Source organism: Ochotona curzoniae, unplaced genomic scaffold (genome assembly GCF_017591425.1).
Source record: "Ochotona curzoniae isolate NIBS_2020 unplaced genomic scaffold, NIBS_Ocur_1.0 contig_66, whole genome shotgun sequence".
NCBI lineage: Eukaryota > Metazoa > Chordata > Mammalia > Lagomorpha > Ochotonidae > Ochotona > Ochotona curzoniae.
Genome location: NW_024466512.1, coordinates 10,793,027 through 10,810,048, shown reverse-complemented (window position 1 = coordinate 10,810,048; position 17,022 = coordinate 10,793,027). Strand labels below are relative to the sequence as shown.

General features: G+C 49.3%; 1 protein-coding gene across 2 annotated transcripts in view; it reads right to left on the bottom strand.

Annotated features, from left to right (window-relative positions):
- The window catches only part of GFRA1 (GDNF family receptor alpha 1), a 190,303-nt gene that overhangs the window by 14,232 nt on the left and 159,049 nt on the right, over positions 1–17,022 (bottom strand). For both annotated transcript variants that reach the window (XM_040991781.1, XM_040991780.1), the window contains exons 6-8: positions 14,820–14,929; positions 12,171–12,305; positions 8,616–8,797 (exon numbers count right to left, since the gene is read on the bottom strand). In XM_040991781.1, the coding sequence (XP_040847715.1) occupies positions 8,616–8,797; positions 12,171–12,305; positions 14,820–14,929 (427 nt within the window). The remainder of the gene's footprint in view (positions 1–8,615; positions 8,798–12,170; positions 12,306–14,819; positions 14,930–17,022) is intronic.

Sequence of the window (17,022 nt, the reverse complement as noted above, 5' to 3'; positions counted from 1 at the left end):
TTCATGTGGCAATTATGAAACCCCCACAAAGACCATAAACCAAATGTCACCAAAATCATGCGACTCTGAGACCATGCTCTTAAACAAAAGGCACAGGCAGTCATATCCAGGTTGCCATAGTCAATGGATTCTGTGTGTACGCAAAGGACTCAGTGCCAACATGTCTGGCACAGGCCTTCTGATCTCCCTTAATCCCACTCCTTCTGGGACGTTCCCTTCCTCCAAGCCAGGAATGAGGAACCTCATGGGGGTTTGCTCTAAATACTCATCCACTGTGGTCCTTTGCACAAAATCTACAAACCAGTCAACGGACCAAACAAAAGCTATCACTCACTACTCACAAACCCTAAAAGTGACCAAAAAAAAAAAAAAAGCCATCACTCACAAGACATTGTCAAGTCTTGGGAGGCTATAGACCCCCAAATGATGCCAGCCAGCCTCTGAGCCCAAGTCAACACTGCCTGGGATGCTGTCTGTGGTCAACATCTGCAGACTGCTGTTGCTGTTGGAAGACTGAAAGATCCTTATGTGGGTGAAGGCCTGGGTCCCTCCCCAGCTCCTATGTGGAAGCCCTAATCTCCAGTGTAATGGTATCAGGTGGGGGAGCTCTAAGATGTGGACATGAATGGGGTCCTGAGGGTGGAGCCTCCATGGTGATGGCAGCACTCTCAGTAGAGGAGGAGCGACCAGAGATCTTCTCTTCCACATGAGGACACAGCCAGGTGGGACTACCCTGCAACCTAGAAGATTGCCTTCATTGGAAACCCAGACTGTCTGCCCAATGATCTTCAACTTCCCAGCCTATAGAATATTGAGAAATCAATTTCTGTTGCTCAAGCCGACCAGTCTAGTAGTATTCCCATGGTGTCTAAGCTAGGGGTCATCCAGGGGTATATGGTGATGTGGTGACTCGGGAATGGGGCTAGACTTCAGCAAAACCAACCATGGGTCACAGCACTCAGACCCTGAGTCACAGGAAGCTGCACTGGAACTTCTGGCTACAGAACACTGGAACACTGGCTACAAGGCTCAGAGACTAGAGGGCTAGACTAGACACAGTATTTGGTCTTGAATTCAGGGAGTCCATCCATTATGAAAATGCAATGAGACCCCAATAACAACATCTCTGGACATTGATCTGGGTGGTGCTCCCTGACTGGCAAACACATCAATGCAGCAAGAGGATGTTGTGCTCAATTCTGATGCCAACCAATTGAAGCCAGTGTCAGAATCTACTAGTTATGCAGCTGGCATCATGCACAGTGAGTTCAGCCTGGGTTTACAACATTGGCAACCCACATTGCTCAAGTCTCTGCAACTCTGCTTCTGATCCAGCTTCCTGTTCATGCACCTGGGAAGAGAATAGACACTAGCCCAAGCACTTGGTCCTCTGCTACCCACGGGACATGCCTGGACTGAATTTGTGGCTCCTGGTACTAGCCTAATCCAGGCCTGACTGGTACAGCCATTTGGGGACTAAACCAACTGACAGAGGTCTCTCCCTCTTTGTATTACTCTGCCTTTCAGACAAAAGAATATAAGAGAAATATTAGAGAACAAAAGCTCCAACTGAGCATCTCTGTCCCCTAATCTTGTTCTTTGCATCTCTTCACTTGGCTATTTACAACTCACATTCTCTGGAATAAAACTTTCCTAAATCCTACGAGTCATCTTAATGACTCCAACTTGAAAAGGCTGTGGGAATTTCTGAATTTGTAATCAGATTGTCAGAAATGCAGGTAGCCTGGGAACACAGAGGCACTCTTCTTGGGGACCTGGCCATAACTAGTAGATTCTGACGCTGGCTTCAATTGGTTGGCACCAGAATTGAGTTGTCCTGCGGTATACCAGCTGGTATCAGAATAAGCATCATTTCTCTCTGCTAGTTTATGAACCAGTCTGACACTTCAATCTGCCAGATGTTGTACACAAGAATTTAGGGACTGATTTAATCTATAGTGATTAATAAAGTTACCCAGAAACACACTGTTCAAAGCACTCTGATTCAAGTAATGCATTGTAGCTGTTTAAAACATACAGATGGAAGAGCGACTCCTTTGCCATCTCTCTCCTACTGATCAGACCTCTCTCTCTCTCTCTCTATGGGCCTCGGGTTTTTTGTCAGAAAAATGGGAAGAACAGTCCTGATCTCATGAGGATGACCCTTGGAGGTGCTCTGTACACATCTGCTGCAAGTTGCAACAAAGCTGAGATGACATAAAGTTATCCAAGCAAATTGGTCCTGGATCTGTCGTAAACTTGGATAATTTACAGTTTCCCAAAGTGGAGTTTGGGGACCACTATGACACTATTTTGGGTGACAGATAAATCTTCCTTATTGCTTTTTGTGCACCCATATTGATTTTAACATACAGTGCCAGCACAGTGAATTCATGATTTCATCTAGGTAATGACCATCACCACAGGAGTGCAAAGGCACATGTGTGTGTAAGTATGTCTCACGAATGTAAAAACAAATCTGAACCACCTAATTGGATGGCTGGTGTGCGGATTTGGGAAAGACCGCACAGTCCTGGTCACCAAGGCTGCAGGGCAGGGCCAGTCCTCGGATACCTCTGCAACCAGGAGTGTTTCCTGTTAACAATTGTGTCTCCTCTTTTTGGTGTCAGCGTTGGTTAAACAGATGTGGCACACAGTGCCACTCCGGTAAGCTGGCTGCAGCAGGATCTGACTAGGACTGGCCGTTTCAAGAAGCATGCTGTTAGGATGGTCCTCCCAGGAGACTCCCTCTGGGCAGAGGCATGAATTTGGAACATTTCTCATCCCTTGAGAGCGGGCCTTTCTTTGTTGACTTCGGTCTATCTTCCTTTTTGGCCTGGTGTCCAAAGAACATTCCTCCACTTCCCCTCCTCTCTTTGTGATTCACTACTGTGACGGATCTTAGAACTGGCAGGATAACATTTGTCTCAAACCTTTCCTACAAATTAAGAAGGCAAAAAATACAAAGAGCTTTCTCTTTTTTCCTTCACTGCTCCTGGCCCCTGGGAACAGCCCATTTGCAGAGCCACAGCAACCTGAGTCAAAGCTCTAAGGCATCTTACCAATGTGATGTATTCATCGCAGGATGAACAGTATTCTGCAGCATGCAAGCAGACAGAGTAAGAAATGTGCTCTGAGTCGCACAGCAACAGGAGGCAAGTCAGGGCTCTTCCTTGGATCCAGCTAACTCCAAACCCCCATCTCCTCCCAGCAAACCAAATCCTTGGCTGTTTTCCGTAAGATAAGAGGAAAACAGAGGCAGCCCCTTGGAGTAGCTTCACTCCACAGAGAGGAGTGGAGTCAGAGTAGGTGATAAAACTTCTAACCCAAGCCGACTGCCTGGGGGTGGAAATAAGTCCTGGCTCTCCCTCTGCACTTGCACCTTTGCAGACCCCTGCCCTCCCAGCAGGCCAGGGACCCTGTGTGAAATCCTCCACAGCCCAGCCTCACTCACAAGAGCCTCTTCTCCAGTAGATTAACGGGATGCCAAAGCACCCCATTGCTTGGCCAGCATAAATTGCAAGAAAAACATTTAGAATATTGATTAAGTGCTTCATGCTAGAAGATTTAAATTTACCTCCTGTATTTCCAGGATTAGCTGACATAATGGGGTCAGTCTGCTGGCACAAATGATTTACAGGACACCCATTGGCAGCACTCCTTTTAAAACGCGACACTTGAAATTTTCACTTGGTCACAGCCGGCAAACAGCTTCCTGGTATTTAGCAGGTTTAGATAATACCCTTCCAACCTCTTTGAGGCTTTTGGAGTCTGGGCCTGAGGTTTGAAATCATTTCTGACCCAGTCTGGACCTTCTGGAACACCTGGACTTCATTTGGGTCTGAGGAGTACTTGGAAGGGGGGGGTGGGCAAGTGGGTGGGTAAGGGGTTGGCTTATATATAATTATTTTCAAGATAATAGTACAGAATAGGTACAGATTAAAAGATGCGGTCTGTCCTCCATTTTCCAGCTTCTTTTTGTAAGTGTCAAGCCCATTTATGGATGCTTGACTCTGCTCCTGGAGGAGAAACATTTCAAGGCTTTGCTGGGAAGCTGGGAAGGTGTGGCCCGAGATGGAAAGCCTCCATCTGCTGGCTGGCTGCACAGGGGCTAGAGTGACCCTGCTCTGACCCCTTAGGGCTCGGGAAGAGCCTCTTTCCAGCCTGCAGAGCAAGGAGGCTTTGGCAAGAAGCATCCTCACAGGGGCTATCCAGTGGCCATCTCTGCGACAATCAGACGAGTCACTTTGTTGGTTCCCTTTGAGGGCCCTGCCAGGACAAGCAGAGGGCACCCAGACTAGAGCTCTATAGTGGCCATCCCTCCATGACCCATTACAGTTGGATTTTATCTGGACTTTGGATGTAGCTTGCACCGCTTTTTTGAGCTTTCCTGCACTGCCTGCAGCTGTCTTGCACCCAGAATGCCAGCAGTGCAGCTGGGGGTGGGTCCCCTGATCCCTCATATACTTTCGAAGGAAGGAGGTGAAGAGAGGCAGAGCCACTGGCTCTGAGGGCCCGAGATGAGATGCAAGGCTGTAGCACCCAGTCTCAGTTACGGTCGGTCCACCTGTTCCTCAGGTTCTGCAGATCCCACCAACCCTGAGTGCAGAATTTTTGAAAAAAGAAAAATCAGTACGTATTCCCTGTCATTACTGTCCAAACAATACCATGCTCACACTGTATTCAGTGTTAAAGTTATCTAGACAGGGAGGTATGAGTAAGTCATATACAAACACTAAGGCACTCGCATCCACGGAGTCTGGACCCCATTCCCACTGTCACCAAGGACAGCCTTCCTCTGTTTGACCATGGACACCAGAGGTCTGCAAACACCACTTGAAGTGCTGCCAGTTGCCAGTGTTAAGCAGTGCACAATGCTACAAAGTGGAAAATTCTCCAACACTGACTTCTACCGCCAAAGATATTTGCTTTCAATAAGTGACAAGTTCAGTCCGTTTGGTTTAAATGCCCTGAGCTTTTTTCCAGATACCAGACCACTCAAGTGCGTGGAAGATGAAGTAATTGGTAGAATTATCCATCTTTCTTTGTCTTCCACGTGACCACTTCGCACAAGTGAAGGGACTATGCCAACAATAGCACAGCCTGTGTCACGCTTGTTACTGATATGACTGCCAATTAGTTCTGACATGGGAGCTTGGCGGGTTACCCAAAACCTGGTATTTTGTCACCTCAGGGGGTGAGCACTTGGTCATTTCGATGACATTTCCTACTAGTCCATCAATCTCCCTTCTTTGAAGCCAAAACTTTCCTGGGGACCACAGAAGAATCTTGGATTCACCACATCCAGGACCTGCGGTCTCCAAGCCGAATGGCATTGGGTGTGCTGCCAATTACATTTTGAGGCTGACTTTTGAAAATGTTTACTCTCAGTTCTTCCCTTCCAAGAGGGAAATCAATCTGAAATGTTAAGCCAGATCCTCTAGTTCCCGAGAGTCCCCCTTATTATTGCGAATTTTTAAATATTGCGAGAGGGCACCCCTCAGGGGAACCAAAATTCAAGCTGCCAGACACAGTTGCCTTCCCAGGAATCTTACCAGTGCATCCCAAGCCATTTTCAATTGCTTTTATTCTGAGTAATGACACATGTAGCTGGGACAAATGCCACCCAGGACATTGCTAGGACCCCTGGCAACTGGCAATTCATCTGGAGTCAGCAGGGCTGACAAGGGTTGGACAGAAGGGTGGGAATGGGTCTCCTGGGAGCCTGGAAGGAGCCCTACATCGGCACGCTTATCACCGTCTCATCCCCCCATCCTCCGCCCCAGATGACCCCTTGGACCACTATGTACACAGACTTGAAAACAATGTCACCCTGCAACATGGTACTGCTAAACCTTCAGTCCTCCCCTTCCCCGACTCCTGGAATCAAATCTTAAAGGACTTGCCAGAGCTTGGCTGCTTCTGTCTTCATTCTGGCCACAGCCTGTAGGAAGAACCAGGCCCCTTGACTATCTCAAAACCAGTTTCCCCTATTCTGCTGCTTTGTTCTTTACTTCCTCCTCCTCTGTGATCTGGAGAAAGAGCTCCAGACAACGCACAGCCATAGCAGCAAGGCCCAAGCACACAGGCCTTGGCGTTGGGAACCTTGCTGGGCACCTCTGGCTCACCGGCCCGCTTTGCAAACAGGAGGGAAGTGTGCCGCAGCTGGAGGCCAAGCTGCTGTGAGCAGCTGTGCACAGGCTGCAGCTCCTTGGCACACCCCCAGCAAGGCACAGCATCACCATGTTGTTTTACACAGAGTCTGCGTGGCCGAGTGGGAGGGTAAGGATCACAAAGGACACTTGAAAGCATCATTCCAGAATGTTCCCTCTGCCCCATACAATCCTCTCACCCGCTGCAGACCACCCTAGAGGCTGAGGCTCACGGAGACTGCATACTGATGAATGCCACGAGGACAGGGCATTAAAAGCAGAGCCTGCCACAGGACGCAAAGTCTGCGTTCTTACCCTCCATCTCACAAGTCCACTCCTGGGCTCAGGAAGGAAGCTGCTTTAGCGTCAAGTCAAGGCTCCCAGGGAGCACAAGCATCCGTACATCGCAACTACCACTGGGCTGTTTGCAGACCACGCCTCTCTCCCTGCGAGTCCCACAGCTCACATGGCCCTCACTGAAGACTAACAGCAGACTCAACACAAACATCACGCCTGCATTTTACTTTAGCCTTTGTGTTTACAAAGCAGAGTTGCTACCACTCACCCAGGGGGAAGAAAGGCGCAGTATCTGGGGGAATTGAGTGCACGTGTGTTCCCTGACGTTGCCAGGGCAACCCTGCGGTGGTACACACAGTCCTCCAGGCAGGGCAGGCTGCTCGCCAGATCCGTGCTGGAGGCACAACAGTGGCAGCACGGCCAAGCTGAGCATCATTAGTCAGGAAGCCCAATCGGGAGCTGGGAAGGGCTTGGGAGGAAGGGACCCCTCCTGTGGCTTACTGACCCCTCTCTGGCTCAGGGTGGGAGACATAAATTTCATTGGCTTCCCATCGACTGAGTCTGACTTTTCAAAAATGTGTACAGGCTGCATCTTGACTATTATTCCAAGTTCACTGGCAAATGACTTGAGGGTTATGCTTTTGAATGAAGTTTCTAAGCACAGACGGGACTTCAAGAGTAGGCTTGTTCCCATAGTGGTCTTCTTTGCACCTACTATGGCCAGGGCTTGACTCTGCTTTGCAGAAAAGCAGCACCTGCCACCATGATCACCCTCCTTAGGTTCCTTCACTGATGCCAGAATCTGGGTGGGTGCGAAGGGTACCCTAGGGTAGAGACAAAGCAGCAGTCCCACTCCCTGCCTGTCTCTGCGACTGCCTCACTTCCCTGCTCTGAGAGCTGGGCCCTGCTGCAATATGAGGAGGCAGATGTCACAGGAGGCCCCTGGCCACCCCCTGTTCCTGGCATCCTCACACAGTGCAGGCAGATGCTGTGTGCTCAGGAAAGGCTGTGAGTGCCTGCAGTCCAACCATGCTGGGTGTGCCCCCTCTCTGCTTTCTCCTGTGTGAAAGGCAGTCCATGTGTGAAGTCCCAGGAGGACCAAGGCTAGAGGACAAAGCCTGGATGAGTGCAAGACATCCAAGATGAGCAGTTTGACAGCCTCCAGGGCAAGCGAGGCTCTGGCTAATGGTGACTCAGTGAGAATCCAGGGAGGTAGGAAGAATGGATGTTCCCCCAACAACAAGTGTGATGGGGATGGCAGTGTGCTTGGCATCCAGGCCACATACAGGTACCTTGGCACATGTGGCTGGAGGCAGAGGTCACCCCTACCCCAGAAACACAGGAAGCATCAGGAAAAGAATGAGGCTCCCAGACGACCCTCACTCGTCTTGCAACTGGAGCAGAAACTTCCTCCCTGAACTTCTGGGTTCTCTCTCCATGACAGGACAAGGCTACAGAGCAAACAGAGCATCCCTTTCATAGCCCCCAGCAGACCAGCATCCAGAGGTGTGCACAGGGCATGGGCACACTCTATCAACACACAAACACTGCATCCTTGTCCATATGAGAAGCCAGTAAGAGGACAGATGAACCTGCTCTTCACTCTGTGCACATACAGGGCTTCGTAGGGCAGCTCGCGGCTCCCCTCAATACTCAGGGGCCTTGGCTGTTATTGTTTGAAGAACAAACCTACCCAACACTTTCCAGAGAAGCCAGACCCTCCCTGGTTCAGTCTCTGGTTCATCTTCAGACACAGTTAAGACTCCCAGGCAGGTTCAATGGCAGTGATGTGGACAAACCCAAGAGCACTGGTCTGTTCCCTCCGCATCTGCTTTGCAAAGAACCCAGAACCAGCAAGACAAATAGATGAACAGCCAACCCCACCACCCTCTACAGAAACATTCTCAATGCACCTGCCCGAATCTTGTACCTCCTACTTCACAGGTAAAGAAACCAGGGCCAGATGCAAATGCCTGAGGAAAGCTACGCCCCTAATAAATGGTTGACTCCACTCCCCAGCCTGCCTTTCTCTCCACTGTTTGACACATCATGACATTTTCCATTCGGTAGGCACTGTCTAGCTTAGTCTAAGTGCATCTCAGAAAATGAGCTCAAGCTCATCCCCCAGTGATGAACTCCCGTGGGGAGTCCGGACCCAGTTCTCACCTGCAAGTTCGCACATGGTGGTAACACATGAGTGGGGATTTCGTTCTCAGACCCCGCTGGCCCCAGGGACTTGCTCTTGACCCGGAAGGCAGTGGTGGTGGTGGCAGTGGTGGTCTGTGCTGGGACGGCTGGCTGCCACACGGTCACATCAGAGCCATTGCCAAAGGCCTGAATTGCATTTTCTGCAGTGAAACAGGAGGAAAGCCGATTACAAAGACCGGCGGTGAGTGTACTAAACAGGGAATCTGTACTGAGAGTCACACTACAAATCCCACTGACAGCACTGGATTTCTCTGAGCCAGACCCAGCCATCCATCCACCTTACACACGCAGAGAGCCAGTGTTAACGGTCAGGTGCTCAAAAATCAATTCAATCATTAAACACAGAGCCAGACACTTAGCTTCACTCCAGACACAACAAACAGTCACCGTGTTCCTATGCTTATGCCTGCTGCTGACCCAGAGCCTTACCCGGAAACGCTCAGTGCCCAAGCCCTTGGAACACCCAGCCTCCCATGGGCAGCTGACTGGGATCGACTTGCTTCCTAAGACAAATCCTTGTGCTCTGTCAAAACTCTCTATCGAAAGCAAATGAACTCATGCTTTAAGAAAAAAAAAAAAAAGAGTATATCCCTAATCCAAGGACCAAGGCAACTCTGTGGCATCCACACTAATTTGACAGGCAAAACAGTTTCTTATAGAGAAAAACCCCACCCCAACCTTATCAGTCTAGGGAAAATTTTTTTCACTAGTGAGATATTTTTTTTGTCTTTGCTCTCAGCCTTCCAAATAGAATCAGCATAATTAGATAGCAGCAGCCCTCTTTCACTGAAAAGTCCAAAATGTAAAACTTTCAAAGCTTATTACCATTTCATAGGATTAGACTGTTTTTATGGCAAGAGTAAATTGGTTGTGTATTGTTCCCCTCCCCCAAATGAATAAAAAACAGTTTTTAATCAAGTCCTTGGGGGGTTGGCCTGGATTTAGGGATTTTTTTTTTTCATATTCATTGTATGAGAAATCAAACTCCTCTCTCTGGGACCTGAAAATACAAACTACTCGGAGCCGAGCCTCTGTTGGCCTTTTCAATACACAAAGCAGAAGAACTGATGCCTAACCTGCCTTGTGGAAATGACATTGTGCTCTGAGATTGTAACACTTCGAGGTTTGCAAACCAGAAGGTTGCTTTCGACAGTTTTACATCTTGGGGAGTGAGGACTGTTAGGGGCAAATCCCAGACTCTTAAATACAAGTCATGCCCCTAGCGATGTCACAGGATTGAGTGGGTCAAGCAGAAAGGACAGAGGGGCCGGTGTCCTTAAGGGACCCCAGAACCCTACGGAAATCTCTCCTTTTTCTTGTAAAGATGTACATTCAAGAGACCTCTACCATGGTCAACAAAAGCGCTAGCTGTGATGCCAGAGTTCCACATCGGAGTGCTGGCTGGAGTTCCCGTGACTCTGCTTCACATCCAGCTTCCTGCCAATACAACAGGAAGGCAGAGGAAGGCAGCCCAAGGCCTAGGAATCCTGCCACCCATGTGGATGGAGAGCTGTGGATGGAGTTCCTGATTCCTGACTTCATCCTGGCCCAGCCCCAGGCAACTTGTAGCTCTATTACTCTCAAAGAAAACTTGACTTTTAATCCTACTTTTTAACAGAATTTTTGAAGCACTTCGTTTCTTTTATAAACTCAGGTAAGAGGACCAAGCTCAATTCCTTAGTGTGCCCAATGTTTTTGCAAGTGCCTGCATACTTGAGATTAGTTTTATGACTTTGAATTTCACTTAAAAATCCAGAAGCCTGTTAATTTCTACTACATTACTGGAAGCACCTGCCGAGCAAATATAGACTTAATTCTTTTTTTTTCAACAAAAGAAATGACAAATGAGGTCCTAGGGTAGCACTGAAAAGCTTTGTGGATATACATGAAAGTTGTTAATTCTTTCAATATCAATCAACACACTGCTAAGCAGTTCGGAGAATCTGTCAGGGCTGGGTTCTCAGAATGCTGGCCAGACCTGGTCTCTGATGTTCTGGTCCAATAGGCCCTTTAATTCCAGCACAGTTTCCAGCTCAGGTGGCCTATTTGAGTTGTGGCATTTCCATTGCTGTGAGGCTGCAGTAGTAATACCCATGTCTTGGGGAGACACAGTGGCACAGTGGGTTTTGCTGCCCTGCGTCTCCTATTACAGTGCCTAGTGCAAGTCCTGGCTACCCCGCTTCTCACGCAGCTTCCTGCCAGTGTGCCTGGGAAGGCAGTAAGAGCAAGTACTTTGGTCCCATGTGACAGACCAGTTGGAGTTTGTCTTTTGTCTTCAACTTGGTCCAGCCCTCGCTATAGCAGGCATTTGGGAAATAAACTGTCAGATAAAAGATCTCATCCTCTGTCACTTTGCCTTTTAAATAAATAGGTAAATCTTTGAACAGACAGTACTAATACTATAATATTCCTCCTAGGATCCTGGGGAAGAACCCTGGAAATTAGAAAATGTGTATCTCATACTCTGTATACCGGGGTGGGAAACATCTGGCCTGCAAGCTATATAAAATAAATAAAATCATTTGGTCTGGGCCCGCCAAGGCAACCACAGCTGAGACTCAAAATCCAATAAATCTATAGCAGGCCAAATTTTAATTTGGCAATTTTGTATGGCCCACAAGTGGTGTTATAAATATCTAATTCCTCTGGTAAGAAAAAATGTTTCCCTCTCCTATAGAACCAATGTGAACAGATAGATGGCACCCATGAAGAGGGTGGGGCACAGAAGTGTGCACAAAATTCTTGAATTTCTCAGCTGCAGTGCCACGTCCAGCAAGCCCAAGTGCATGCCCGGAAGAGAGACACAGCGTGGCACCTCTGGAGCTGGACAGCATATTGTTCATGGGGTACATCTCTCTCCAACCCCACTCCACTGGGAAGCCTGCTTCCAGACTGCCACAGGACAGTGCAATAATAAGTCATTCTGTTCCCAAACAGGGTGCCGCCCCGCCCATCCCCCAACCCACCCCAATGCTGCTTTTGTTTCCTGCCAATACTAGCTCCTGAGCCTCCAGCTGCCAGGCCAGTGCCTCCACGCCCACCCTAAACACCCACAGGGCTACTGGCATTCATATTCTCATTTTTCTCAGAAACCTGGAAGGCCAAGTCCCCTTCTGATTTGTCTGAGCTTCTCACATGGTCTGGCCCACCGCGCTTCAGAGAGCCTCTGCAATAGCCTCTCCTCCAGCTGCCAAGACCAAAACGCAAGCCACAGGAGGAAAGCGACTCTCCCACATGATGTATCCTGGGTGATGTGCAGCCCTCGCTCCTGGAGCCTCCGCCTCCACAGCCTGGGCAGCACCGCTGGGCTCCCTGCTGCATCCTGCAGTGTGGCCAAGGGCAGGAGAGTGGGGACACAGAATGTAAGGACAGAGGCGGCAGCAGCAGCCAGAAAGCTGAGGAGGTGTATACCACTGGAGTTGGCAAAGAAAGTGTGTGTGTGTGTGTGTGTGTGTGTGTGTGTGTGTGTGTGTGCATGCGTGTGCATGCCTGCCTTATTTTTCTGAAACTCACTGAGACACGTATTATCCTTGAAGAAGTTCAAGAATTTCCCACATTCCTCCAGGCCATTGCCGCTGTTGCTGCAGTCGCACCACGGGGCCACGCTGAGGCTGCTGGAGTCGATGTAGTTGGGGGTCATGACCGTACCTACAAGGCAAACACAAGGTGCTTTATCCCTGCGTGGTGACAGGGCCACTTCCATAGCCTGAAAAGAAACAAATGTCCCTCCGATGGCGTGAAGTGCCGTGGAGAATGTCAAACACCGCATTTGCCGAGTGGGAAGTTATGTAAAGCGGCACATTTCCTTGGCAATTTATCTTGAGCACACAAACTAATTTACGTGTTTACTTTAAAAATCATTAGCAGAACTCTTTGAGCTGCACTCGGGGTATTTTCCCCTGCACACATGGTACGGATGTCATGCAATTAGGAGAGGATTAAGCTAGACTGCATCAGTTCTCCAGTATCCAGCATGTTCTGGAAAATGGCATTCATCTTCTGCCATAGGTAGAAACGGGCCCACACATCTTCGGCATTTTTGTATGGGCTTTGAATCCACTTCCCTGGGAAGCAAATGGCTTCCTAAGTGTTTTTGCTGGGCTCAGTCACTTCCTCTGTGTCGCCCCACATCCTGAACCCCAAGAATGGACAGCAGGAGGTCCCTGCTCACCACACCCCCGGCTGATTTCAATCAACTGTTTCCAGTTGCCAAACAAATGGAAGCAAACAGCGGAAATTCAGTATGTTCCTGGCTCTTAAAGTTCTATCTGTGGACCCCAAGAGTCCTCCCAGATGCACTGGGTGGTCCTTCCCTTCCTCCCTTAGTGCTACTCATGTTTTTTCTGATGTATCCCACGCCGGCACAGAAACACAATGTGTTTAGGCTTAAAGCGACCCAAATGGCTTCTCCTGGGTGGTATACATCAGATAATACCTTCTGATGCCAAGAAACCTTTGCCTTTGAGGTCTGGGGAACAAGTGGCCATGGTCAGCAATCCATAGAATGTACTTGCTTTGCAAATAGAAAAATGACTTTTGTTAACTCCCACGGGCCATGGGCATACTGTCCTTACCCTGCATTTCTTACTGAGTTAAACTGCATGATAGTTCATGACATGCTGGGATGTGAATCTGGGGGTGGGGCTGGGGGCTCCTCCTCACGTTGGCTGAGAAACAGGCACCCCAAATCCTGAGAGGAGGGCCAGCCTCCTGCAAGCCCAGCACCATAATAGATCCAGAAGAGGACGGAAGGAAGGCAAGAGCAAGCTTTGCAGAGGTCAGGACCCAGGATCCAGTCTCAAGAAATAAATTTCAATGTGCATGACACTGCCAGTCATTTCCTGTTTCCCTGGCATGGGGGGCTTGCCAAGTCCACCACACCTGTGTCCCTCACAGGAGGTTAATGAGAGATACTGTTGGAAGGACATGGACCCAAGTGTGCACTGTGAGTCCAACAGCAAGACAAGGGGATGCCGCTACTTAGCCTCTCCCTCTGTGGCCTGCTCTGTTCATTTTTCCTTTGTTGCCAGTGAATATGCCTTAATGATTCTGGGTATTGCTGCACTTCCATAGCTGATAAGTAATCCCTCCTAGGAACTGCTGTGGTTGAGAAGAAGAGAGACTGAAACACAGACTCATAGGACTGACTTGACAGGGTGCACTCGCTGGCCATGTGGCTGAAAATGGGCGCAATGAGGAGCCCAGGTGAGCCAGGAACCAGCACTACCTCTGCACCATGCATCGGCTCTAGTTTTCCCAGTCAGGCTGGTGAGAAGAAATTTAGTCCATGCTGTCATTCTCTGTAGGAGCTTCCTCCTGCTGGTGTTAGGGGGTGACCATGGTGCAGACACCTGGCAGGAAGGCACACTCTGGTGGAGCCTTTGGCTTCTGACATCTGTGGACACTGTGCTCTCTCTCAGACAATGATGACAAGGCCCTTCTGCCGTCCCCAAGCACCTGGGACCCCACAATTCCTCCTGCTGGCCACTCTACCATGAGATCAAAGGAGCCTGGCCCCAGCCCTCTTCTGCCTCAACTGTTTAACTGTGGTATTCCCAAATGCCAGGAACATGGCTCCTTCTAAGGACACAGGCTTTGAAAGATAGCAGACACTGTTTCTGCTACAGCTATTCTTGGGGGGGGGGGGGAACACTTGGCCCGACTCTCAACCAACTTCTCCAGAATATCAACAGCGAAACAAAGGCCCTGGCATTTCGGAGTTTTATTTCCAAAGGGCCATTTCTGGGAAGCACTCATTTTGATTTGCCCAGACTGAATTCTTCCAACTTGCCTATCCTCAAAGTTCCCTAATTCAGTTAGCATTGTGCGACTTCTCTTTTGTCAAAACAAGGCTTTCTCCCCGTTTTGCTCTGCATGGTCAGTTCCCCAACTGGGATGCTTCACTTAACTAAGAACCTGCTGTCTTCCTGCTCCTTAATCATCCCTGCTTCCTGCCTCGGATTTTTGCACATCCATTATCTTCCCACATCTCTCCCTCCCCTTCTCCTTTTTCTACAGGCACGTCCTTAAGGGCCGGACACCAAGGGCTGGCACAAGGATGAGTGGGAGACTTCCACCACAGAGACATTGTTGACGGGCTCTCATGGAGAGTGTGTGGGCCTCTGGAAAGCAGACCCTGCCCCCTGCCACTCCCCACCTTACCAATCAGCCCCGAATAGGCGAGGAGGCAGTCAGCGTAGTTCTCCTTCAGACAGCTGCTGGCTGACCTGGACTCCGGCTGGCAGTTAGTAAAGAAATCGGCAAGGCGAGATCTAAAATGGGAAGGAGGAGAGGAGCAATGCTTTAGAACTCTGCAAGCCTTGCAGCTGGGGCGGGGTGGTGCAGAGAGAGGCTGGTTAGCAGGTACAGGGGTCAGCTGGAGGAGCGGGAATAATACCTCACGTTTTAGAGCACAGCCGGGTAACTGTGGTTGACAACAATTGATTTCAAAACAGCGAATGCAGGATGTTCAGTGTTCCCAACAACCAGAAATGATAAACACTTGAGATAACATTTGCCGATTAATCTGGTCATCATTACACACCGCCCACAGATGTGTGCCAGAAACACATGTCAATTAAAAATATTAAAAAATATATTAAGAGGAAAAAATCCTAAGTCTCTGAACAGTTGGTAACTTTTCTTTGTTCTTTTGTTGTTGACTTTTACACACACTTACACACACAAACACACACACACACACACAGAAAGCAACCACTGGCATCCTGTCTTACACAACCTCTGAGTGTCCCCTCCCCCAGCCCTCATCCACCTGTGCCTCTGCTTATTTGGAGAGAAGTCTTCAGGGCCTAGAACTGGAGAAATCTAAAGGCTTTGAAGTTTCCATCCAATATTTATTTCTGACTAGGCTTATTTGCATCTTTAGGAAATATGCCTCTCCACACACTCATCAGAGAGCCACACTGCGAAAATATTTACTTTATACAGAAGCATGTCCCTGGCATCAAAATAGGATCCCGCAGCCCATCTGTTCCTATAATTCCTACTGGCTCAAAGAATCCTTGTATCTGTCTTGTAAGTCCTCTCTCATCCCAGCCAAGCAGCTCATTTTGGGGGAGCCACAAAGACAGGTAAGGGTGGCGTGCCGGGTGTGTATGGCCTGTGGTTGAAGAACACGCCTGGAGGAGGAGCTGCTGAGCAAAGTGCAGCATCTGTCTGGCCTCTGGGGACTCCAGGGGCTGGCACAGATCACCATGCAGGTCACAGTGAGGGTGAGGATGCAGAGACCAGAAGGGCACAGAAGCCCCATACTGGCTGGTCAGGGCAGGGGAGGGCTTCTCACTGGCCTACTGGCTGCTTTCCAGTCTGAAGGGGATATCGTTGGTGGGACATCCCTGAGGTCACATCCACAGACAACAGTTCTGCTTCTATGGCAGAACACAGTGCACTTGGGGATGAATTCAAATTCTCCAGCTATTAGGGGAGACAATGGGAGGCGGTCTCCATTTTCTTCCGAGTTCAGCTCACCCTCCAGTTGCCTGCCAGCATACCCAGTGATGCCTTCTTTACTTCTTTCTACTCAAGCAACTGCTATCTCCTTAGCACATTTTATGATGTAAACAAGATGGGGGTGGTACGGCCCAGCAGGTTGGGAGAAATGGGATGCCTGAGGTTGGTAAGAACTTGATGGAGGCACATTATGCATCCTTTTCTGGCCATTTGGAACTGGCAGCAGCATTCCAAGGCCTGAGGCAGCGAAGCAAGTCCTGGGCGCCCTGTGGAGGCTGGAGTGTGCTGCATGCAAGACTGCCTTTCTCCTCATACTCGGTCACTAGGCCATGTCCCAGCTCCGGATCTGAGCCACTATGCAGGATTCTACTTCATTTCTACGCCCAGCTCCTGCACTGCTTCTTAGCACAATCCTTTCTAAGGTGCCCCAGCACCTTAGAATGAATGCCCTGACCACAGCCTCCCAAGGACGACTCTACATGCATGTGTGTGCATGCGCCTCCGTGACTTCAACTCAATACAGGAGATACAACCTGGCTATTTCCTCTGATATGGTGAAAGGATTTATTTTTGGGAGGAAACCTCCAAAGATGGCTCAGGCTTACTCCACTGGCTCCGATGGTACCCAGACTGGAGTGACGGCTAATTTCCAAAGAATTGTCCTGGTCATGAAAGTTAACGATCTCATGGTATCAGCCCCTAACTGTGCAAGGGCCAATTGCAGCACAGGCAGCTGGGCTCCAGCTCTGCACACAAGCTGGCCACTGAACAGCCCTCTGGCCTGGCCTCCAGAGATACATCTCCTCTTCCTCCCAGGCTCTCAAGCACACCATTAGCTGAACGACACTGCAGCATGGATTACTGTCCTCTGGTGCGAGGTTAATCCCACCAGGCT